The sequence below is a fragment of the Chiloscyllium punctatum genome, chromosome 24 (assembly GCF_047496795.1).
Source record: "Chiloscyllium punctatum isolate Juve2018m chromosome 24, sChiPun1.3, whole genome shotgun sequence".
NCBI classification, from domain to species: Eukaryota; Metazoa; Chordata; class Chondrichthyes; order Orectolobiformes; family Hemiscylliidae; genus Chiloscyllium; species Chiloscyllium punctatum.
This window is the reverse complement of record NC_092762.1, coordinates 60,754,674-60,779,141: the sequence shown is the minus strand read 5'-3', so window position 1 is coordinate 60,779,141 and position 24,468 is coordinate 60,754,674. Positions and strand designations below refer to the sequence as shown.

Here is a 24,468-nt window from a genome sequence, read left to right as displayed (position 1 = left end):
TTAAGTCACCTGAACTTCTGTGTCTCAGAAAAATTGCAAATCCACACTGAAATCCTGAATCTGATAGTTTCAAAAGGAAGTCTATCCATATAATGAGAACCACTGTACACAACAATTAAGCATTACTTCAAAAACAGACATGTGTACTCTGATGAAAAGCTGTTTTTCTCCTTTGTGTGTGTGAACATTCAATTCAGGATTTATTAGAAGTCAAAAGATAAACCAAGCAATGCCAAAAACATCTTCAATTTTATTGATTCAGGCAATCTTACAAAAAAAACATACAGTTCAGTTTGAGAAATACAAGGAGCGGTTTCTCTGTACATCTAAGCTGGTAAGAGGAGCAACAGGTTTCTCTGGAAGGAATGTGGTCACCTTTAACACAATGCAAAGTCCTTTAATACTCAAAGCAAAAACTTCATCTTGGCTTAGTTGACAGGGAGAGGCAATGATTCAGATGAATACTTTAAGGAAGACAGAGGAATCTGAAAGAGAAAAGAAACAATTCATAATTTATTTTAAGATGAGGGTCAAACATAGCAATCAGATACTTGCTGTGTAAGATACATCTGGGTTAGATAAAGAAATTATAGAAATGTTTAAAACTACATCAGAAAAAAAAAATTTTTTTGATTAGACTGACTAATGCCCACAAAACACGAAAAAAGACATGCAAGGTATTTGATGACTCTGTCCTTGCCTGATGTAATTACACAAACATCTTCCTGCAGGAAGTTATTACAACAATAATTCACATTTATATAGCATTTTTAACAAAGTAAAAGCTCCCAAAAACTAACACAAAGCCAAAGAAGGACAGATGACCTAAAGTCTGGTTAGTAATAAAAATTTCAATTAACATAGAACATTGCAGCACAGGATCAGGCCCTTTGGCCCACCATGTCTGTGTTGACCACCATGCCATTCGAAATTAATCCCATCAGCATGTATATGGTCGATATCCCTCTACTCTCTGCCTGGTCATGTCTAAATGCTTCTTAAACTTTGCTCATGTATCTGCTTCTACATCCTCCCATGGCAACATGTCCCAGGCACCTCCCTTCCTGTGTTAAAAAAAAAATTCCTCAGACATCTCCTTTAAAAGAAGAGAAAGACAGATGGTGAGAAAGAAATGGATAGGCATTCAAGTCCAAGGATTGGATAGTTGAAGGCACAACCCCCTACGGTGAGGCACATGAAGTTGAAGATCACACTAAAGGTCGGAATTGGAGGAAAACAAATTGCCAGAGGTTTGTAGGTCTGGAAGAAGTTAAGAGATTTGAACACAAGGATGAGAATTTTCAAATCATGGACTTGCCATTACCATTTAGAGAACACACGGCAAGACGTAAATGGGACTTGGTGCAAGTTAGGTTATGAGCATCAAGGTTTAGGAATAAGCTAACATTTATGTAGGGTAGAAGATGAGAGACTGAGGAATGGAATAGTCAATTTTGGAGCCAACAAAATTATTGAAGGCTTCAACAGCAGACAGGCAAAGGCAAGGGTAGAGTGGGGTCATTTTACAAAGTGGAAGGAGGTGATATTAGTAATGTAGGGGATATGGGATTGGAAACATAACTCAATGTTAGTCAGGATATCAAAGTAGCAAGTATCTTCATACATTGCCAGGGAAGGAAATGGGAGGAAATTCTATGAAAAGGTAATTAGATTAGATTCCGTACAGTGTGGAAACAGGCCCTTCACCCCAACAAGTCCATACCGACCCTCCAAAGAGTAACCCACCCAGACCCATTTCCCTCTGACTAATGCACCTAACACTATGGACAATTTAACATTGACAATTCACCTGACCTGCACATCTTTGGACTGTGGGAGGAAACCCACGCAGGCACGGGGACAATGTGAAAACTCCAGATAGACGGTTGCTCGAGGCTGGAATCGAACCTGGGACCCTGGTGCTGTGAGACAGCAATGCTAACCACTGTGCCACCATGCCGTGATTTGTGACATAAGTCAAAGACCAATTGCTCTAATATTGCCAATAGTTATCTACAGGAAATGTTGGCTCACCAGGATAACAGTCAAGTAACCTGAGCCATAGAGTTCTATGGCATGGAGACAGGCCCTATGGCCAAAACCATGCTGACCAAAATGTCCACCTACACTAACACCATTTCTCTGCACTTGGCCCATATCCTTCTAAACCTTTCCTATCCACGTATTTGTCCAAATGTCTTTTAGATGCTGTTAATGTGCCCACCTCAATAACTTCTCCCAGCAGCTCACTCCATATGCGTACCAGCCCTCTGTGTAAAAAAACTTGCCCCTCAGGTTCCCTTTTATCCTTTCCCCTTTAACCTTAAACTGATACCCTCTAGTCCTCAATTCTCCAACCCTGGGAAAAAGACTGAGTGCATTCACCCGATCCATGCCAGTCATGATCTTACACACTTTTATAAGACCCTCCCTCAGTCCCTCTGCTGTAAAGAAAGATGTCCTAGCTTGTCCAATCTCTCCCTATAACTCAAACTGTTGAGTCCTGGCAACTTCCTTGTAAATTTCTTCTGCACTCTTTCCAATTTAATAACATCCTTACTATAGGAAGGTGACCAAAACTGAACATGATACTCCAACTGTGGCCTCACCAACATCCCGTACAACTGCAACATAACTTCCCAATTTCTCTTCTCAATGTCCTGACTAATGAAGGCCAGTGTGCCAAAAGCCTTCTTTACCGCCCTAACTTCAGAAAACCATGAACCTGAACTCAAAAGGTCCCTCTGTTCCACTACATTCTTTAAGGCCCTACCACTCACCATGAAACTCCTAATTTGATTTGACTTTCCAAAAATGCAAGACCTCATATGCATCTATATTAAACTCCAATGGCTATTTCTCAGCCCACTTCTCCAGCTGATCAAGGTCCTCCTGCAATTTCTGATAACGTTCCTTACTGTCCACGATGCTGCCTATTTTAGTGTCATCAGCAAACTTACTAATCATGCCTTATACCTTCTCATCCAAATCACTAATACAGATAACAAACAGCAATGGATCTATGACCGACCCTTGCAGCACTTCAATAGTCATGGCTTCCAGTCCGACAAAAATTGGGCCCTTGAAGACAGAAGCAGGGGAATATATTACTGGGAACGAAGAAATGGCAGAGGAATTAAATGGGTACTTCAGATCTGTGTTCACTGGGGAAGACACAAGCAATCTCCCTGAGGTAACAGTGGCTGAAGGACCTGAACTTAAGGGAATTTCTATTTGCCAGGATTTGGTGTTGGAGAGACTGTTAAGTCTGAAGGTTGATAAGTCTCCGGGACTCGATGGCCTGCATCCCAGGGTACTGAAGGAGGTGGCTCGGGAAATCGTGGATGCGCTGGTGATTATTTTCCAGAGTTCAATAGAATCGGGGTTGGTTCCTGAGGATTGGAGGGCGGCTAATGTTGTGCCACTTTTTAAAAAGGGTGGGCGGGAGAAAGCAGGAAATTATAGACCAGTTAGTCTGACCTCAGTGGTGGGAAAGATGCTGGAGTCTATTATAAAGGATGAAATTACGGCACATCTGGATAATAGTAACAGGATAGGACAGAGTCAGCATGGATTTATGAAGGGGAAATCATGCTTGACTAATCTTCTTGAATTTTTTGAGGATGTAACTCGGAAGATGGACGAGGGAGATCCAGTGGATGTACTGTACCTGGACTTTCAGAAAGCTTTTGATAAAGTCCCACACAAGAGGTTAGTGAGTAAAATTAGGGCGCACGGGATTGGGGGCAAAGTACTAGATTGGATAGAGAATTGGTTGGCTAATAGGAAACAAAGGGTAGTGATTAACGGCTCCATTTCGAAATGGCAGGCAGTGACCAGTGGGGTACCGCAGGGATCCGTGCTGGGACCGCAGCTTTTTACAATATATGTAAATGATATAGAAGATGGTATCAGCAATAACATTAGCAAATTTGCTGATGACACAAAGCTAGGTGGTAGGGTGAAATGTGATGAGGATGTTAGGGGATTACAGGGTGACCTGGACAAGTTAGGTGAGTGGGCAGATGCATGGCAGATGCAGTTTAATGTGGATAAATGTCTGGTTATCCACTTTGGTGGCAAGAACAGGAAGGCAGATTACTACCTCAATGGTATCAAATTAGGTAAAGGGGCTGTTCAGAGAGATCTGGGTGTTCTTGTCCACCAGTCAATGAAGGCAAGCATGCAGGTACAGCAGGTCGTGAAGAAGGCTAATAGCATGCTGGCCTTCATAACAAGAGGGATTGAGTATAGAAGCAAAGAGGTGCTTCTGCAGCTGTACAGGGCCCTGGTGAGACCACACCTGGAGTACTGTGTACAGTTCTGGTCTCCAAATTTGAGGAAAGACATTCTGGCTATTGAGGGAGTGCAGCGTAGGTTCACGAGGTCAATTCCTGGAATGGCAGGATTGCCTTACACAGAAAGACTGAAGCGACTGGGCTTGTATACCCTTGAGTTTAGAAGACTGAGAGGGGATCTGATTGAAACGTATAGGCTTATGAAAGGACTGGACACTCTGGCAGGAGGGAACATATTTCCGTTGATGGGGGAGTGCCGAACCAGAGGACACAACTTAAAAATACGGGGTAGACCATTTAGGACAGAGATGAGGAGAAACTACTTCACCCAGAGAGTGGTGGCTGTGTGGAATGCTCTGCCCCAGAGGGCAGTGGAGGCCCAGTCTCTGGATTCTTTTAAGAAAGAATTGGATAGAGCTCTTAAAGATAGTGGAGTCAAGGGGTGTGGAGATAAGGCTGGAACAGGATACTGATTAGGAATGATCAGCCATGATCATATTGAATGGCGGTGCAGGCTCGAAGGGCAGAATGGCCTACTCCTGCATCTATTGTCTATTGACATGCATCCTTTCACTATTACTCTCTGCTTCCCACCATCAAGCCAATTTACCAGCTGCCCCTGGATTCTATGCGATCTATCCTTCCAGAGCAGCCCACCATGTGGAACCTTGTCAAACGCCTTCCTGAAGTGCACACAGATAGTGGAGAGGTAGAGAAAGATGGTGGTGAGTTGGCCTATGGCCAGTGCTGATGTGGGAGCTGATATTGTGTTTTGAATGCTGTCACTTAGTGGCAATCTATAGGGGAGAAATGAGAGCCAAGATATATCCATTGAAGTCTTCAGAAAAAATGGTGAAGAGACACAAAGAGATATATTGATGGAAATTGTCTAGCCAAGATCACATAGATAAAGATTGTCTAGGCATTGTCCCTCAGCTGGACAATGGAGAAGAAGCGTTGGAGAAAGATGGTCACATTCAACTGTATTACAGAATCTTGGTAGCAATCAAGAGGAGAATCTCTGACTGACTTCTTTTCTTTCCCTATTGTGATTATGCTGGCTGAATTCTAATGGCCAACTATGATAAATTAGTTGCACAGATTAGGAGTGGAACCTGATACCAGATATTTCTTGTTTGTAGCCATCAATGAACAAACACACTGAGCTATCAGGAAATACAGAGGTCACGTCTTCATTGTTGAGTTTGTGACAAGAAAAATAAATTCCTTTTTTATATGTGGTCAGCCATGGTGCTGCAAAGTAACGAGCGTAATGATTCCAACAAAGATGGAACAGAAAATGGATTTGGAGATTTGCGAGATAATTACAAGATCACTGTTGTACTGATCCTAACAGAATAATCTTAAAATTATGTTTTAACTTTTGGATATAAACCAAATCAGATAAATAAGTTCGACCTTTTGAAACTGCTCAATACATGTAACGTATGCAAATCAAAATTAGGCAAATTATAAAACTAAATTTTCTTTTAACCGGTAGACAAATTTTTACATAAGTACAAAAGTCATTACTGACTCAGCAATAAATACTGAGTCAATGTACAATGTATATGTATAAATACAATGTACTATTGTACACAGATACGTTAACTTATTGGATACTGTACATATCTGAAATAGTACAAAAACATCAAAATATTAATTTATGCAAGTAAACTATTTGTGCTATTAGCTGTAATCAGTTAATGAAACTTCCTTTTCATATAAGTAAGTTACCAATAGAGTTTTGAGACTCCAGCAATTCTTTATACACAGCCACTTAGTGGTGATGACTTTCAACATCATTGTGACAGTTGATATAGTAAAATTGAATAGGTGAAGTTATTACAGAAATTCGGATGGATAAGTGTTCATACCAAAGCATGCTCATAAATTATGACAAAACAAAATGCATAAGGTGCCATTTAGTACGTTCCTTTATTGGTCAGAGAATTGAGTACAGGAGTTCATGTTGCGGCTGTACAGGACTTTGGTAAGGCCACTTCCAGAGATGTTTGGACTGGCTTAAGAGAAGAATTAATGAAGATATTCAAAATCACGAAGGGTTTGAACAGAATAGTTGGGAAAATGTATTCCTACCAGTGGCAGGATCAAGCTCAAGAGTGCATAGGTATAAGGAAATTGGCAAAACAAGCTAAGAAAATTGAGGAGAAACTTTTTCACCCAGCAAGTAGTTAGTGTTTGGAATGCATTGCCTGAGAAAGTGATGCAGGCAGGTTCAATTAAGGAAATTAAGTGGAAATTGGATTATTATTGAAAAGGAAGATGATACATGGCTTTGGGGAGAAGGATCAAGATTGGCATTAGGTGCACTGTTCATTCAGAAAGCAGGCGCAGACATGATAGGCCAAATGGCCTCTTTCTGTACTGTAACAAAGCTGGGATTCATGGACAAAGCTAGACTCAATAGCCATCCCCTCCCCATGTTGCAATACTTTACTAGGACTCAAAGTGACCTGATGAAGATTGATCATTCAGGTGAGTAGTTGGTGCCTGATGAATTGTACCTTAGCAAGAATCAGCACTTTCAGCAGTGAAGCACAGAAAAGAGAACAATTGTTATTTAAGCAGATAGTGATATTTTTCAATGGGTTGACCCAAGTTCTGTAATTCAGCACCAAATAATAGTGATATTTGGTCATAATTTTATTTGAGAAAATAACCAATACCACAGTAACACCAATACTTACTAATGGATTTACCCGAGTTATGCAACTATTTCGTCAAATAACACTATGCCGCTGCAGTATCGATAAGTTGCATTGTTTGAATACTAATTGGCACTGTGTCACTGTAGCCACCCTTAGATTGCATTTGGCCATGTACATCAATCATCTGTGTCAGAAAAAAAACAGTAAGTAATGGGAACTTGGTTAATGTAACATTGCACTATCAAAACTTATTATCCGCAGTTTTTATTCTAATTTGTTTTGTGAATACTGCACTTCTTCACTGTAGCTTGCTCAAAATTCAAATACTTTTTTTTAATATATAGGTACAGGTCTAACTTTTCACTTCCTCAGTAAGTCAGTCAGTCAATCTGTTGACAACTCATTTACTACTTTCTGCAGTGAAGGTTGGGGAGAGATTGAGATACCAGGCTCAATCCACAATCTATACCACATTATTTGAGGTACTATAATTGACCTCAGTAACCTCTGACTGAGCATAACAAAATTAATCATCCACGGTCATCCTCCAGTGACCCTTGCTGAACTATACAGACATCAGTTTTAAGTGTAGGAGCTGAATAGATGTACTAATTTTTTGAACTCACATCATATTAGGTAGTACTAGAAGTGGACTCCAACAATTAAGTCACCATCTTCAGAAAACGGGAGGAGAAACAAGCACAATAGAATAGAAAGCCTGTTTTATTTATAAATCTGGTGGTTTGCACCATTACAACTAGGTGGAGCCATTACAACATTTCAGGATCAGAAAGGAGGCTACTCAAGAGTTCTCCCTGCACATTTCATGCCTGAAGATCTACGGGCACGGTGTAAATAACAGAATTTTTTACTTGCATTGGCAACTTTGACACATGAACTGTAGATGGGAACAAAACTTCAAGGTGGTGGGAGTTCTGAGGTTGTTGCCTTTCCTTCATAAACTCTTGGCTGGTCTAACTACTGCATGTCATGACCTCCCTCTGCTCCAATCCTAAAAGCCATGCAGTAAGCTGCTTTGGACCTCACATTCTTGAATTAATAAGCCTCTGACACTCCCATCCTCAAAGCAACCTTTAGGTCACTTTTTGTAATATCTCTGTCTTTCAGTTTGGCATTTAATTTTTCTTCACTCCTCTGGAAGCCACTTGGGATGGTCTGTTACATTCAAATGGTGGTGCTTGCTCTGGGCTATTTGTATTGTAATGTGTGCTCAGTAAAGATAGGATAAATTGACAGATTTGTTGACAGGGCTGTAAACTAATAAAGGAGGGAGGAAAGGATTCAACCAAATGTAATGTTAACCTAAAAGATAAGAAAAAATTGAGATGAGAGCAAAGGGCAGGATATAAAAAGAGATAAAAATAACAAATACTCAGAATAGAAAAGATTATGTGAAATAATACTAAAGTACATGGCACATATAAAACTGGTAATGAAAAATGACATCATATTACATTTACTACATAGCAACATATCAGTGACAAGGGCAACGAGTCAATAATTAAGAGTGAAGAAGTACTGTAAATATAAGGATAATGGAAACAAGGCTATAGACAGGACAGGATTAGAAGTTAAATATTTCAGACTTTAATGCATTTAGAAATGATAAATAACAGAATAAAGGAGTGAGTTGCTATATTGATCAAATAAAATGGCAGAAGGAAGACAGCATAACTAAGAAAGAGTCTGAAACAGAATCTATATAAGAGAAATGAAGGATTCAGCCACACTATTCAGGATACAATACAGAGCACAGAATGGCAGGAATTAACTGGAAAGTAAAATATTTAGGTACATATGAAATGAATAGAACAAACAATCATAGGGGATCTCAACTATTTGTAAGTAAAGCAGCAAGAAAAGGAAGATCTGAAGGAAATCAGATTTTTACATTTTGTATAAGCCCCTGATGCACTTATAAAAAGAGGACAAGTGAAGAAGCAAGTGTGAAAGGACATATAGGGAGTAAAGATTAAAACTGAACTCCTTGGATAATGATCGAGAACAAAACAAAATGCTAAGATTGAGCAATAGGACAAGATTATCTTATATTTATGTAGCACCTTTAACATAATAATACATCCTAAGGTGCTTCTCAGAAGCGTTATAAAGCAAAGTTTAACACCAAGTCACACAAGGCAGAGGTATAAATACAGGTGGAAAGATATAGAGAGGAACTTCCAGAGTTCAGAGTCCAGGCAAGTGAATGTGTAACTACAAATGGTGATGCGATTAAAGTCGGAATTTCTCAGTAGACCAGAAGTAGATGACTGCAGGTACCTTCGATGGTTTGGAACTGTAGGTGTTACAGAGATATGGTGATTGAGATGGTGCAAATGATTTGAAAACAGGGATGAGAATTTTAAAATAAAAAAATGACAGGGAACCAATGTAGGTCAGAAAGCATAGGGGTGACAGTTGAATGGAACTTGAAATAAGTTAAGACAGACAGAGTTTTGGATGTGTTCAAGTTTACATACGATAGAATGTGGGTGATCAGCCAAATGCTAAGAGACTGATTTGATCTCGAGGAGAGTAATAAAACCAGTATTTTAGCCATAAATGAACTTCCAACTACATATTCATGCCAGTAGTAACCATATATTTCCATCTCCAAAAACACTGATCGATTTCGCCCCTCTCTCTGCTCATCTGCTATTGAAATCCGCATTCAAGTCTTTACTTTTAGACTTGGCTATTCCACTGCAGTTCTGTCTCTCTCTCTCTATCTACCTGCGCAATCTCTCCCAGCTCAAAGTCCTCTAGAACATTTACAGTTGGGCTTGGAACAGGAACCAGAAACAACGCATTTATTTTCCTTCAATATTTAATAAGAGGAAATTTCTGCTTATAATTTTTAAGTGATAGGCAAGAGGATTAAAGGGGATTTCAGGAAAAACTTTTTCACCCAGCGGGTGATAAGGGTCTGGAATACATTTGGGAGGATAGTTGAGCCTTGAAACCTCAATCTTTAAAAAAGGACTTAGGTGAGCACTTGAAGTGTCATGTCATTCAAGTGTAGAAAAGTGGGCCTAGCATAGTTACTAGTATGCTTTTTAGTGGTATAGATTTGATGGACTGAAGGCCCTTTTCTGTGCTGTACGATTCTATGTTTCTACCATATCCCATCTGCCGGATTGGGTAAGCAATCAGATAATTTTGCACCAGTGGGCCATCAAGCAACTTAGTGGTGAGGTAGAGCTTACATGTGGAAACTAACACTATGGTTTTGAATGATGCTGCCAAGGAGCAGCAAGTATATGAGACATTACAGTGGGCCAAAGATAGATTCTTGGGGGACACCACAGATAGCACTGCGGGAGCAAGGAAACAAGCTAGGTACAATTCCAGTTACAACTAGAATCTGGCAAAAGCAGTTGCACCTACTTGAATGACAATAGAGGCTCTTTGGGGTGAATAGCATGAGGGGATTGAAGGATGGGTCAGCAAGTTTGCAGATGACACAAAGGTTGGAGGTGTCGTTGACAGTATAGAGGGCTGTTGTAGGCTGCAGCAGGACACTGACATGATGCAGAGATGGGCTGAGAGGTGGCAGATGGAGTTCAACCTGGATAAATGCAAGGTGATGCATTTTGGAAGGTCGAATTTGAAAGCTGAGTACAGGATTAAGGATAGGATTCTTGGTAGTGTGGAGGAACAGAGGGATTTTGGGGTGCAGGTACATAGATCCCTTAACATGGCCACCCAAGTGGACAGGGTTGTTAAGAAGGCATATGGTGTTTTGGCTTTCATTAACAGGGGTATTGAGTTTAAGAGTCGTGAGATCTTGTTGCAGCTCTATACAATTTTGGTTAGACCGCACTTGGAATACTGCATCCAGTTCTGGTCGCCCTATTCTAAAAAAGATGTGGATGCTTTGGAGCGGATTCAGAGGAGGTTTACCAGGATGCTGCCTGGACTGGAGGGCTTATCTTATAAGGAGAGGTTGACTGAGCTCGGACTTTTTTCATTGGAGGAAAGGAGGAGAAGAGGGGACCTAATTGAGGTATACAAGGTAATGAGGGGCATAGATAGAGTCGATAGCCAGAGACTATTTCCCAGGGCAGAAATGACTAACACGAGGGGTCATAGTTTTAAGCTGGTTGGAGGAAAGTATAGAGGGGATGTCAGAGGTGGGTTCTTTACACCGAGAGCTGTGAGAGCATGGAATGTGTTGCCAGCAGCAGTTGTGGAAGCAGGGTCATTGGGGACATTTAAGAGACTCCTTGACATACATATGGTCACAGAAATTTGAGGGTGCATACATGAGGATCAGTGGTCGGCACAACATCGTGGGCTGAAGGGCCTGTTCTGTGCTGTACTGTTCTATGTTCTAATGATGGCAAAGGTTGCAGACAAGTCAAGATAAGGTCAGGTATATAAATAGGACAATTAAGATAAGGTTATACGACTAAGGGCTGTGTAAGAATACTATGTTAGAGATACTTACGGAGCTCATTCGATCCCCAAACATATCTCCGGCCCCCATGTGTGACGTGTGAACAAAATTTGTTGGCTCTCCGATCATACTCCTGTCTATCCGCCTTCGCCTTTTCTGTCAAAAGAGATGTCAAGATCAGGAATGACGTCCTGTACTACTTTAATAAACAGATATGTCACTGGTAAAATGGTGATATTGCATAGATTATCACGAATATTCAGCAGGTTGGTTAAAGCAATCAATTACTAAGAATGTTCTCATGGTGAAAGATCTACCCTATCTAAATATGATTACTATGTGAACAGTCTAGTCTGTGTAGAAAATACTTTATATAGAATGAGCTACTGGCTTTGGAAATAGTGGAAGTGTCAATAATCATTTTCCAAACTTCTGTATATTCTGGAATGGTTTCTGCAGTCTAGAAGATAACAATGCAATCCCACTATTTAAGACTGAAGGAAGAGAGAGAATGGATAACTTCACACCTGTTCGCCTGACATTAGTAGTAGTGAAAACGTGGAATCTATTATAAAGAATGTGACAACTGGACACTTGAAACCTAATGGTCTAACTAAGCAGTATCAACATGAATATAAGAAAGGAAAATCAGGCTTAAAAAAAACTTTGTTTTTTTGAGGACATATATGACAGAATAGAGAAGGGCGAACCAGTGGACGAAATGTATTTGGATTTTCAATAGGGTTCCACAAAAGTTAGTAAGCAAAATCATACCACATGGAATTAGTAGTAATATTTTGGCATAGATTGAGAACTGGTTAATGGACTGAGAACAGACATTAGAAATAAACAACTCCTAATTGCAAATCAGCAGGATACGAATGGTATGGTACAACAGTGGTCAGTGCTCGAGTACAGCTATTCACAATCTATATCAATGATTTAGATGCGTGGACAAAGTTTGCTGATCACACAAAACTAGGAGGGAATAAGAGTTGTAAGGAGGATCCAAACAGGCTTCTAGGGAATTTTGACAGGCTAGGTGAATGGGCACAAAGATTGTAAACAAAATGTCAAAAATGTGAAGTTATCCACTTTGGCAAGACAAACAGAATACAGAGTATTTCTCATATATGAGAGATTAGGAAGTGAAAGGGACCTGGGTGTTCTTGTTCATAAATACATGAAAGCTAACATACAAATGTAAGTATAAACACTTATTGCAAGATTATTTGAGTACAGGAGTAAAGAAGTCATGCTCCAATTATATAGAGCCTTGATGAGGCTTAACCTGAAATACTGTATACAACATTGGTCATCTCACCTAAGAATACACCGTACAGAGAATGCAACAAAGGCTCACTAGGATTATCTTTGGGGATGACAATATTGGCTTTTAACAACCGAGGAGATTGAACTCATATTCTCCAGAGTTAAAAGTATGGAATGTGATCTCATTGAAGCATACAAAATTCTTACAGGACACAACTGGGAATTTTCAAGACAAATGCTTCCCCTGTTGGGAGGGGTCTAAAGGAGAAAGTGAGGACTGCAGATGCTGGCGATCGGAGTTGAAAAGTGTGGCACTGGAAAAGCACAGCACACAACATTCCTAACGAAGGACTTATGCCCGAAACGTCGAATCTCCTGTTCCTTGGATGCTGCTGTACTTTTCCAGCACCACGCTTTTCAACTGGAGGGGTCTAAAATCAGGAGATACAATCTCAAAATAAGAAATAGGTCATTCATGACTGACACGAGGATAAATTTCTTCATTTATAGAGTGGCAGATCTTTGGAATTCCCTATGTTAGATGGCTGTGGAATCTCAGTCATTTGAGTATATTTTTAGATATTAAAGATATTTGAATCATCGATAGTCACAGGTGAGGTGCCAGAAGACTGGAGATTGGCAAACGTGGTGCCACTGTTTAAGAAAGGCGGTAAAGACAAGCCAGGGAATTATAGACCAGTGAGCCTGACCTCAGTGGTGGGCAAGTTGTTGGAGGGAATCCTGAGGGACAGGATGTACATGTATTTGGAAAGGCAAGGACTGATTAGGGATAGTCAGCATGGCTTTGTGCGTGGGAAATCATGTCTCACAAACTTGATTGTGTTTTTTGATGAAGTAACAAAGAGGATTGATGAGGGCAGAGCAGTAGATGTGATCTATATGGACTTCAATAAGGTGTTCGATAACGTTCTCCATGGGAGACTGATTAGCAAGGTTAGATCTCATGGAACACAGGGAGAACTAGCCATTTGGATACAGAACTGGCTCAAAGGAAGAAGACAAAGGGTGGTGGTGGAGGGTTGTTTTTCAGACTGGAGGCCTGTGACCAGTGGAGTGCCAAAAGGATCAGTGCTGGGCCCTCTACTGTTTGTCATTTACATAAATGATTTGGATGTGAACATAAGAGGTACAGTTAGTAAATTTGCAGATGACACCAAAATTGGAGGTGTAGTGGACAGCAAAGAGGGTTACCTCAGATTACAACAGGATCTGGACCAGATGGGCCAATGGGCTGAGAAGTGGCAGATGGGAGTTTAATTCAGATAAATGTGAGGTGCTGCATTTTGGGAAACAAATCTTAGCAGGACTTATACACTTAATGGTAAGGTCCTAGGGAGTGTTGCTGAACAAAGAGACCTTGGAGTGCAGGTTCATAGGTCCTTGAAAGTGGGGTCGCAGGTAGATAGGATAGTGAAGAAGGCGTTCAATAGACTTTCTTTTATTGGTCAGAGTATTGAGTACAGGAGTTGGGAGGTCATGTTGCGGCTGTACAGCACATTGGTTAGGCCACTGTTGGAACATTGCGTGCAATTCTGGTCTCCTTCCTATCGGAAAGATGTTGTGAAACTTGAAAGGGTTCAGAAAAGGTTTACAATGATGTTGCCAGGGTTGGAGGATTTGAGCTACAAGGAGAGGCTGAACAGGCTGGGGCTGTTTTCCTGGTGCGTTGGAGGCTGAGGGGTGACCTTATAGAGGTTTACAAAATCATGAGGGGCATGGATAGGATAAATAGCCAAAGTCTTTTCCCTGGGGTTGGGGAGTTCAGAACTAGAGGGCATAGGTTTAGGGTGAGAGGGGAAAGATACAAAAGAGACCTAAAGGGCAACTTTTTCATGCAGAGAGTGGTACGTGTATGGAATGAGCTGCCAGAGGATGTGGTGGAGGCTGGTACAATTGCAACATTTAAGAGGCATTTGGATGGGTATATGAATATGAAGGGTTTGGAGGGATATGGGCCGGGTACTGGCAAGTGGGATTAGATTGGGTTGGGATATCTGGTCGGCATGGACGGGTTGGACTGAAGGGTCTGTTTCCATGCTGTACATCTCTATGACTCTATATACCAGGATATAAGAATAACAAAATGGCATCAAGATGAAAGATCAACTATAAACTAGTTGGAATGTGAAGCAGACTTAGGGGCTAAATGATCGACTTCTATTCATATTTCCTCCATTCCAAAACAAGCTTGTAGACATTATTTGCATTTTAGATACTTAGTGTCTTAATATCCCTAAAAATGACATAACTGCAAATATCAAAGAACATCCCACATTACAAAGTCAACAGCATATATTTCATTTTAATTTCTGCCTCTTCTCTTTTCTAAGTATAGAACATCCCACTGAAGTCCTTCAGTATGGCTCTATACTATAATCATTTCAGTAAACAGTTAATAGTATAGAATTCATTTATTTAATAATACACTTACTGGCTGTGGTTGTTCTGCAATGCAGCAGTTAAAACATAACCAGAATTCACTCATTGTTACAAACTATTTTGCTGAGTCTGATAAATCCAAGATCTCTTTGGTTATGTTAATACGTCCTAAAGAAATCTGGGCAGGTGATGTGAATGTTGCGGAACACTCAGGTACTTGCGCTGTAAATTTCACGTTCAGTAATCTCTTGGTTATCAGTATTCCAACAGCAATAGTTTCTCCTACTGATATTATTGGTGTGTATTGCCAGTGTTGCTGTAATCAAGCTGCAGAAACAAATTAAATATGTGCATTAGTAATGTATTACCTAGTTTTCGTTTTGCATTTTGCTCTCATATAATCAAGCAACCAACACCACACAATTTCTACATTAACTTTAAAACACAAACATATCAAGTATTGCAGCAAGGTTCTAACTTCAATCTTACTTATGCTGAGCTAGCTAACGTGAGACACCAGAGCACATGAGGAGCTATAACTGGTCTTGCTGTCTGTGAAATTGGAAGGATGAAAATATAGTTTGACTTCTGTTTAGTTAAGAATGATCTTACTACTGGTAGGACCCAGGTGCATGACATTAGCTCAGTTCTGAAGTTCCCAATCTGTAAGAATCAGTGGCTGGGAACATTACTTAAAAAGAGTATGAGCAATGCCCAGGGAATCCAAACATCAGGGTAAGTAAATTTTTTTTAAAACTTGTATCCCTTGGAGAACACACAGGGAACCAAACTTCAGTGAACGTTGGCGCAGAGGGAATTAGTGAGAGTCTGTAATGTGGAACGTGTATCTTAATCAAAGTAAACATCCACTGGAACCCACACTCCAGTGACAGCCAACACAGAGAACCTGAACCCCACTGAGAATCAGCACAGAGGAACACAGCTCTTGGGAAAGTTTGTCAAGGGTCACAACTTCCACTGAGAATCACTATCCAGGAAATAAAAACTTCAGTTACAGTCAGCAAATATGGAAATAAATGAGTGAAAACATAAGGAACAAATCCCCAGCTCTTAGGGAGCAAATCCCTGAGAGAGTCACTCCTTTAGGTGAGAAAAAGTAGTCGTAAAAGAAAATCTAAATATTAAAGTTAACAGTGAATAATTAGTAAATAGTGGTCTTACTTGTGAATTCCATCAAACTTATCTGAACAGCATCATTGTCAGAAAAATTATGTTAGCTTCCACTCATACATCTCACTTGCAGACACTCTACACAATACCTTAATCTAACTAAGCAATGCAGCTTACAGATCCAAATGAATGTTGTCCCTCTGACTGTCCGACAGGACTCTGGAGAACCCCTAGACAGTTGGATTTTTATCTGATTGCAGAATCCATGGGAAGCTGTATTTTCCACTGGGAAATATTTTGGTAACATTCTGCATTACTCAGACATTCACAGAATGTGTCAGTGTCTCTACAAAGTACTCTTTATCCAGTTAGTCAGACATTTGTGGTAAATGTTAGAATATTGAAAACCATATTTTCTGTAAAAGAACCATATGGTCCACAATATTAAACAATGCTGAACCCCAGAACACATTAATTGCAGATTATTCAATTCTTTCACAACTTATTTGTAACACTACGCAAAGTTAGGTTTTTTTTGCTGAATCACACCCATCAAGTCAGCTGCTCCAACAAATTAGAGTAAGGTCTTAATACAATTTAAGATTCCATCATTCTGAAGCTATCAGCAAACATGTCTATTTTGTGAGATCATAACCAGATTATTGAGTCATTTCACACTGACAAGACTGTATTCTGGAACACCAGATAAAAACCAAAGTTGGGAGTTTTCATTTTTTGGTTTTGTCATAAACATGGACATTGAAACACAGAAAATAGGAACAGGAGTGAGCCATTCAGCCCATTGAGCCTACTCCGCCATTCAAAACGATCATGGCTGCTCATCCTCCTCAGTTCCCCCAGCTCCCACTTTCACCCGATAGCCTTTGGTCCCTTTAGGGTTAAGAACTATATCTAACTCCTTCTTGAAAACATGCTGCAACAACATATGCAATTTTTAAAAATACTTTTTCACCAATTTTCTCAAACTAAGACAATGAATCCTATTTGTTGACTGTCCTGTATGCTTCTTTACTAGGATAATACTTTCTGGGGACATTTTCAACCAGGATACAGAACTTTTTATTGTGATACTGTCCCTAAAGAACAGTGACTCTTCATTCTGGTCAGTGATAGTGATCAGGCAAGGAAACCTTGCTTCTTTTCTCCGTTCATAACTGATGAATTATATGTTCAGTGTAACACCCTTATTGCCATTATGCTAGAGACTGATTAACCCAATAGACTGAAAGGAATCTAGCAGTTTTCCACGTCATTAGATAAACTCACTGAGTCATTGGGAACTTTCTGGAAATTTCTAGTGTTGCACATACGTATGTGGGAACATCTGTTCATTTATAAATGGCTGACAGAGTAGAAGGCACAAGGGTTGCAGTATTTGTACTGTAAGCCAAATTGAAATTGATACTCTGTTTATAATGTGACCTCGTCGTTGACAGTGTGTGCTTTTTCCAACCTGTATGTTATTCTATTACTGAAATTTTCCTCTAGAAATGCGATCCGAGGAATTGAAATAAAAGTTGACTCTGTCAACACCAGAATTAAAAGTGGGTCATTTTGAATGAAACTCTTATTGCAATTCAATTTTCTACTTACGTAAATTTCTGCTACCATGGAGATGAGTATTGTACACAAAATGAACTGGATTTTTGAGATAAGTTTTTTTTAAAACGTACAGGAAATCTAAAACTAAAACAGAAAATACTAGAAACAGAAGATAGCTCTATCAGCATCTTGTCTCCTTGCTTTTTACATGTTTACAGGCTTGTACTTTCCTTCTGATATTTGTTATGTTCCAAATTCAGGCCACTTTATTTCATTAATTTGAGCAAGGCTTTACTGATTCCAACATAGGCAAAATATCCTCAAAACCTTCTGATCGAGACACAGGTAGGATATCCTCAGTGATGCAAGGTCACTCAGCACATAACCTGATTCAATTTTAACCACAGATTTGGTGCCACACAGAAGCAATCTCAAATTCAGTATAATAAGGCTTGGCATGATGGACCATAATATCATTCCATTTTGAGAAATTTGTACATTTCCATTATATGGTACCGCACTGATCAGACACAGCAATAACGGTAATTAATTAATTCAAGTTTTCTGCAAGTTACCAATCTATTTATATAAGTTCCACGTGTTGTTAGGCACTTCAATGGCTCAGTCAATCTGGACAATGAGGAATTAAACCTTAAAGATCAGAAAGGGCACAGGGTACATTACTGGCCTGTGCTGGGTCAGTTTACCTCATTTGAAGAAATTACAGAGTCTCTACAATTTGTGCAGACTTGGAAAGAAAGGGGTCAGATAAGTAACCATGGTTCAAGCACACTCAGAATCATAGGATTATTACAGGCTGAATCACCATCATCTGCACTATCAAGTGATGCGAACATCATTCTTTTGCATTTAACAGTCTAAGTCCTTTTCAAAGTCTCGACTGAACCTGCCTTTACCACATTCACAGGCAGTACATTTCAGAAGCAAAAACAGATGGAGAAACTCAGCAGGTCTGACAGCATTTGTGGCGAGAAAACAATGTTAACAATTGGAGTCCAGTGACCCCTCTTCAGAACTGATTGTGGCTAGGAAAAATGTTGGTAATAATGCTGTAGATGAGGTGGGGGAGGGGATGAGTAAATGATAGGCAGAAATGGAGTTCAGAGACAGTTGGGCAGAGAAAGGAATGGGTTATGGTCCGCCTAGGAGAATACATAGCTGCCACTGGGGACCATAAGTAGCTGACAACAGTTGATTGTGGCAGCAGCGCTTTGATGGTAATGCCAATGATAATGTGTTCAGGGTTGGGCGAAAGACATCGAACAAGGTGCTCAGGCACTAAAATTATTGAATTCAATATAGAATTGTGAAGGCTGCAGGATCCCCAAGCAGCAAATAAGATTCTGTTCTTCCAGCTTGCATTGAGCTTTGCTAAAGCCCTGCAGCAAGCCTGAGACAGATGTTGACCAGGGCACATGGTGTATTGAAGACGCAGACAACAGGAACCTCAGGGTCATTTTTGTGGACAGAACACACAAGTTCTGCAAAGTGGTCACTCAGACTGTGTTTTGTGTCCCCAATATACAGACCACACTGAGTGGTGAATACAATAGACTAGATTGAATGATGTGCAGGTAAATTACTGCTTCATCTGGAAGATGTGGATACTAAGCAGGGAGGAAGTAAACAGGCAGGTGTTACACCTTCTGCAATGTCATCAGAAGGTGTCGTGGGGGTGTGAGTGGTCACTGGGAGAGGAGTACAGGAGTTGGGAGGTCATGTTGCGGCTGTACAGCACATTGGTTAGGCCACTGTTGGAATATTGCGTGCAATTCTGGTCTCCTTCCTATCGGAAAGATGTTGTGAAACATGAAAGGGTTCAGAAAGGATTTACAATGATGTTGCCAGGGTTGGAGGATTTGAGCTTTAGGGAGAGGCTGAACAGGCTGGGGCTGTTTTCCCTAGAGAGTCAGAGGCTGAGGGGTGACCTTATAGAGGTTCTGTGGGGCAGGAGCAGGCAGAAACAATGGGTCTGCCCAGGCAATCCTGTTTGTGGTCTTTGGGAAGGATGTAGGGCTATGTGGGTTTAGAGGAACAATGAGCTTGGAGGTAGCGGGAAGGAGACCACCAGATTCAATGAGATTAGTGACCATTGTGGACACAATAGCCAGGTCTTTAATGGTCACATTATGGTCCAGGGAGATAGGAGGAGGTATTCGATGGCTATTCCTCAGCACCTCATTTTCTGCTTGAGAATCCTGCAACCTTCAGAGCTCAAAATCAAGTTCAATAATTTTAGGGCCTGAGCATCTTCTTTGATGTCCTCCCAACCCGTACACACCAGGCCTTGTCATCACATGGGCTATTAAACAACCATTCCTGAAGGAGGGTTTATGCCCGAAACGTCGATTCTCCTGCTCCTCGGATGCTGCCTGGCCTGCTGTGTTTTTCCAGCACCACATTTTTCAACTCTGGTCTCCAGCATCTGCACTCCTCACTTTCTCCCTGTTAAACAACCAACCCACTGTCAGCTACTCATGGTCCCCATTAGCAACTATCTATTCTCCCCAGGCTGACCATGACCGACCATGATCCATTCCTTTCTCTGCCCATCTGTTGTTTTCACTCTCTGAGCCCCATTTCCAACTAATCAATAACTCCTCTCCCCTCCCCCACCTCATCTTCAGCATATATACCAACATTTTCTGAGCTACAATCAGTTCTGAAGAAGGATGACTTGACGTGAAAGGTTAAAATCTGCTTTCTCTCCAGATACTGCCTTACCTGCTGAGCTCCTCTAACAATTTCTGCATTCGTTTCAGATTTACAGTATCCACAGTTCTTTGGTTTTCTTGATTTGATTTTGTTTGATTTGGTTTATTATCATTGTCACAAGCACCGAGATAGTGCTAACCAGACAAATCATACCTTACATAAATACAACAGGTCAACAGAACAGAATGCAGAATATAGTATTACAGCGACAGAAAGGTGCAGAGAAAGATCAATTCTAATATGAGAGATCTGTTCCGAAGTCTGATAAAGCGGGGAAGAAGCTGTTCTTAAATCTGTTGTTATGTATTTTCAAATGTATACTATCTTCCATCTGGCAAAGATAAGAGCTTATAACCAGTCTGGGAGGAGTCTTTGATTATGTTGATTACTTTCCCGAGGCAGCAGGAAGTGTAAACGGAACTTGTACTTGTTTAGTTTATTTCAGATCCGAACCACTCACTGCATGAAAAAGCTTTTTCTCATTTTGTTTTTTGCATTTTTTTGTAAATTACTTTATGTCTGTGCCCTTTCTTCTTTATCCTTTTACAGATGAGAACAGTTTCTTCCTATCTACACCATGATTTTCAACATCTCTTTCAAATCTCCTCTTCACCTTGTCTTCTCTAAGAAAGTAAATCCCAATTTCTCCAATTCTTCATAGCAGAAGTTTTCCATCCTTGGAAATTCTTGTAAATCTCTTCTACACTCTCTCTAATAGGTTCACACCCATCCTAAGGTGTGATGCTCAGAACTGTACATAATATTTCAATTTAGGTCCAAATACAGGTTCAGCATAGCCTTGTTGTACTCTACCACAATTAATAAAGCCAAGGATACTATATGCTTAATAGGTCATTCTCTCCACCTGTAATAACTTATGCACATATACACCCAGAACCCTCTGTTGCTGCACACACTTTCTACAGTGTTATCACGTCAGACTTTTCCACACTGAACCTTATTTGCCACCTAACTGCCTCATCCACCAACTTGATAATGTCCATAAGATCATATGATGTGGGGCAAAGGTAAACCATTTGGCCTGTCAACTCAGTGAGATCATGGCTGATCTGACAATCCTCAATTTCACTTTCCTGCTTTTTCCCAATAATCCCAGATCTCCTTACTGATAAATAGTCAATCAGTTCATCGGTCCTTCTTTCAGTTCATCAGGTGAGACTGTCTATTTCAGCCTTGAATATTCTTTAGGACATAGCCTCAACAGCTCTCTACAGTTAAAAATCTCATTGATTCACTTCTCTCTTAAATGGGCAAGTCCTTACTCAGATTTTGAAAAATGCAATTCAGGAGAGCTCATCCAGAATTTGAACCCGGGATCTATTGTGTACTCATTCACAAAGTCAAAGTCATAGACTTTTACAGCATGGAAAGAGACCCTTTGGCCCATTGTGTCCATGTCTGTCATCAAACTATTCTAACTGCATTTTCCAGCACTAAGTCTATAGCCTTGTACACTATGGCAATTCAAGTTTTCCTTTAAATAGTTCTTAACATCTTGAGGGTTTTTGCTTCTACCACACTTTCAGCAGCAAGTTCCAGATACCCACAATCTTCATTTTCCTCAAATGGATTCTAATTCTCCTGCTCCTTACCTTCAAACTGTGCCCACTGGCTACTGACTCTCTAGGGGGAAAAGGTTTGTCCCTAATTACACTCTGTGCCACTCAGAGCTTTGTACACTTTAATCCTCATTTGGCCTTCTCTGCTCTAAAGAAAGTAACCCCAACCTATGCAGTCTCTCATCAAAGTTGAATCACACCAGCCGAAGCAACATCCGGATGAATCTCTCTGCATGCTTTCTAATGCAATCACATCCTTCATATAATGCGGCGATCAGAACTGCACCCAGTACCCCAGCTGTGGCCTAACTAACACTACTACTTTATCATAACCTCTTTACTCTGGTATTTAATGACATAACTGATAAAGCAAATATCCCATATGCCTTCTTAACCACCTTATGTACCTGTCCCACTGCCCTTAAATATCCAATGGAAATGCACACCCAGGTTCCACTGATTCCTTTGTATTTGCTAGGGTTCTAACAATCAATGTGTATTCCCTTGCCTTTTTAGTCCTCCCAACATGCATCACTTGATACTTTTCAGGATTAAGTCCCATTTGCCAGTGTTCAGCCCATCTGATTAGATTGTCTTTATATTCCTGTGATCTAAGGCTTTCCTTGTCGATATTTACCACACAACTAATTTTCAAGTCATTAGCTAAATTACTGATCATATTTCCTACATCAATTAATGTACACTTTAAAAAAAAGCAAGGGACTCAGCACCAAACTGTGTGGTATGCATTGAACACAGTCTTCCAGTCACAAAAACATCCTTAGACTACCACCTTCTGATTTCTGCCACTAAGCCAATTTTGAATCCAATTTGCCACACTGCCTTCCATGGGCTCTTAATTTATTAGCCAGTTCCTTTGTGAGACCTTGTCAAAAGCCTTACTAAAGTCCATGTCGACTCTATCAATTGCACTATCTTCATCGACACACCTCATCACCTCCTCAAAAATTTAAATCAAATGTGTATGGAATGAGCTGCCAGAGGAAGTGGTGGAGGCTGGTACAATTGCAACATTTAAAAGGCATTTGGATGGGTATGTGAATAGGGAGGGTTTGGAGATTCCATGCTGTACTTCTCTATGACTTCCCCCACTAAAAACTGCTTATACCTCCTCCCTCTCAATGCTACTTTATTCAAGTATATCACAGGTCTCCACTTTGATTTCTGGACTTACACTGCTCTTTTCTATAATGAATATCGATGCAAAATACTCATTTAAAACTTCTGCTACAGACCCCGAACGGGTCCAACTTTTTCCCTACACTACACAATTCACTACACATCCCTAAGCAACGATTGTCGATATTTTTCATCAACATGGAATGGAACAGGTGGATTTTGAATTTGAATGTGAATTTGATCCTGGGCTTTCTGGCCAACATTTCCCCTACATTGCATTGTTGCATAAGGATTCCTGAAGAAGGGCTTATGCCCGAATCGTCAATTCTTCTGCTCCTCGGACGCTGCCTGGCCTGCTGTGTTTTTCCAGCACCACATTTTTCAACCCAAGGAGCCAGTCATAAAGTTGAGAACATTGACACTGATCCCACTACCCACCACATGCTAAGCGAGTACTCTACCATTTGAGCTGTCATTCTGAAGTTCTACACCACCCTCCTCATGCTTTCCAATGCTTCCAAATGCTAAAATCCTGCTCCTGATCCCTAACCAGATTGAATGCATCTCATCTGTGTTGACCCTTTTTGTAACCACAATCACACAATTCATTGAGATAGCATAAGACTACCAAGTATCTGAAAAACACAGTCGTGAAAGAAAAAAATCCTAAAAAAGAGGAAGTAAGAACTTATCAAGGAGAGAAGAAAATTCTATTGCGCATTCTATCGTCCATTAGAACCATCTTTATATAAACATATAAAAGACTCAAAAAGCTGTTAAATTACAAGCAAACTTGACTGGATCACAATTTAACCAAGGCCTTATTTTATGCTAGATTCTTCTGATCTGCAGCCAGAAATAAATCAGGAAACACAGTTGCTCCCCACCTGACCTGAGCATTAAAATTATCCCCATTTGCCATTTCCCAGACAGAGACATAGTAATTAATTATACACACACCTCAGTGACAATCTTCTGGCAGTGCGACAGGCCCCGGCTAACGGATAGACGGGACAGGCCAGGCCCCGGCTCCAGTGGGGGAGGGACAAGATGGGACAGGCCCCAGTTAACGAACTGACAGGATAGACCTCGGCTGCAGTGGGGGAGGAGCAGAACAGGACCCGCTGCGAGTGGGGGAGGGGCGGGGCTAGTCCGGGCTAACGGTCGGACTGGATAGGCCACGGTACAGTGGGGGAGGGGTAGAACCGGCTCTGGCTAACGGTCGCTGCCGCCCATTTGGCCCCGCCCCCTACTGG

General features: G+C 40.6%; 1 protein-coding gene across 2 annotated transcripts; it reads right to left on the bottom strand.

Annotated features, from left to right (window-relative positions):
* Positions 1-230: 230 nt before the first annotated feature.
* LOC140494603 (CDC42 small effector protein 2-like) lies at positions 231-24,468 on the bottom strand. Of its 2 annotated transcripts, none has more exons than XM_072593957.1 (5): positions 24,173-24,468; positions 15,115-15,389; positions 11,442-11,546; positions 7,010-7,154; positions 231-485 (listed from the first exon to the last, which is right to left on the bottom strand). In XM_072593957.1, exons 2-4 carry the CDS (start codon positions 15,166-15,168, stop codon positions 7,053-7,055), a joined length of 261 nt encoding a protein of 86 aa, XP_072450058.1. In that variant the 5' UTR covers positions 15,169-15,389; positions 24,173-24,468; the 3' UTR covers positions 231-485; positions 7,010-7,052. The 2 variants fall into 2 exon arrangements, with proteins under 2 accessions (XP_072450058.1, XP_072450057.1); XM_072593956.1 differs by having other exon boundaries at positions 7,022-7,154; positions 24,173-24,466.